This window comes from Penaeus monodon, chromosome 32, assembly GCF_015228065.2.
Source record: "Penaeus monodon isolate SGIC_2016 chromosome 32, NSTDA_Pmon_1, whole genome shotgun sequence".
NCBI lineage: Eukaryota > Metazoa > Arthropoda > Malacostraca > Decapoda > Penaeidae > Penaeus > Penaeus monodon.
This window is the reverse complement of record NC_051417.1, coordinates 10,315,142-10,316,217: the sequence shown is the minus strand read 5'-3', so window position 1 is coordinate 10,316,217 and position 1,076 is coordinate 10,315,142. Positions and strand designations below refer to the sequence as shown.

The 1,076-nt window shown below is 46.6% G+C and overlaps 1 protein-coding gene across 1 annotated transcript in view; it reads right to left on the bottom strand.

Moving 5' to 3' along the window:
• Window positions 1-1,076, bottom strand: part of LOC119593495 — a gene marked incomplete in the record, with an annotated part of 28,421 nt that overhangs the window by 14,710 nt on the left and 12,635 nt on the right. The window contains 1 exon segment of the mRNA XM_037942444.1: window positions 160-297. Within this exon segment, the coding sequence (XP_037798372.1) occupies window positions 160-297 (138 nt within the window).

The window sequence follows — 1,076 nt, the reverse complement described above, 5'->3', positions numbered from 1 at the left end:
TTTTTTTTTACACGGGCATACGGCTAAAGTAAATAGATGTGTAAACCATGAAAAAATCTGTAAAAAATGTAAAATATTAACAACATTCACACCTGAATGCAATATCAACTGATGATAATAGTAATAACATCATCAACAACGAACCATCTCCCAGCCTACCCGTGTCTGATAGCTTGGAAGTCGAGGATGATTTCTTGGATAGGCCCAAGTTTTGACTTTGTTTCCCATTAGTCGCTCTCCTGCGCTCCTTGCCCTCCACGGTGAGTAGGCCAGCCGCAGAGTCGCTCAGGCTGCCATCTGCCGGAGAGCCCAGGAGTTAAGATGGGTCAGAAGTATTTTTTTTTTTTTTTAAGAAATAAGTTCTCCGACTTCGTGCAAATTTAATCTCTAGCTGTAACTCGCGGATCTTTTTTTCCTTTTTATGCATCTAGCTTAATTTTATTGTCACTCTGCTCAGAGGTTATCTTAAGAATCAGATTAGCAACTCGTTCATCTGTGAGTCACAGTGTCTTGTGCGTGACGTCAGCAGATCTTTGACTGGCTGAGGACCATGCGCCTCGGGTCCACAAAGACAAGTATGAGGAAAGCCTAGGCAGTCCTGAACACAGTTCATTTAAATGAGTTCTTCTTATCATCCTTAAGTATGCATCCTTATTCTAAGTGAACAGGCTAAAGGATTTACAGCGGTAAACTAGCAGTACTCTCAGGCAGAGATATAACCAGGTCCCGAAAGGATTTTTGTCTTCAAACTACTACAGTCAACGAAGCGGTTAGCGATACAAGCTCGACCGCCCGTGTAGGTGGAGATGCGGGTCCGTCCACGATCCTCTTTGTAAAACCAACATACAAGGGGCAAGTCGAGTTCACTCTCCCTCTTGCAGCACCTCCAGCGCAACGCCTCCTTCGGTGCGTTGGCCGCTGGCATGTTGCACACACTCACTCTGCAATGACCTTGTCCTCGCTGCCCTGCCGGCACTGGCACTTGCAAGCCTCACTCCTCGACAGGGACGCCGCTGAGGACACTTAGGCGACATGCCGTCCTTTGTCATCGAAGGCGTTAGCCGTCGTTGTTGATG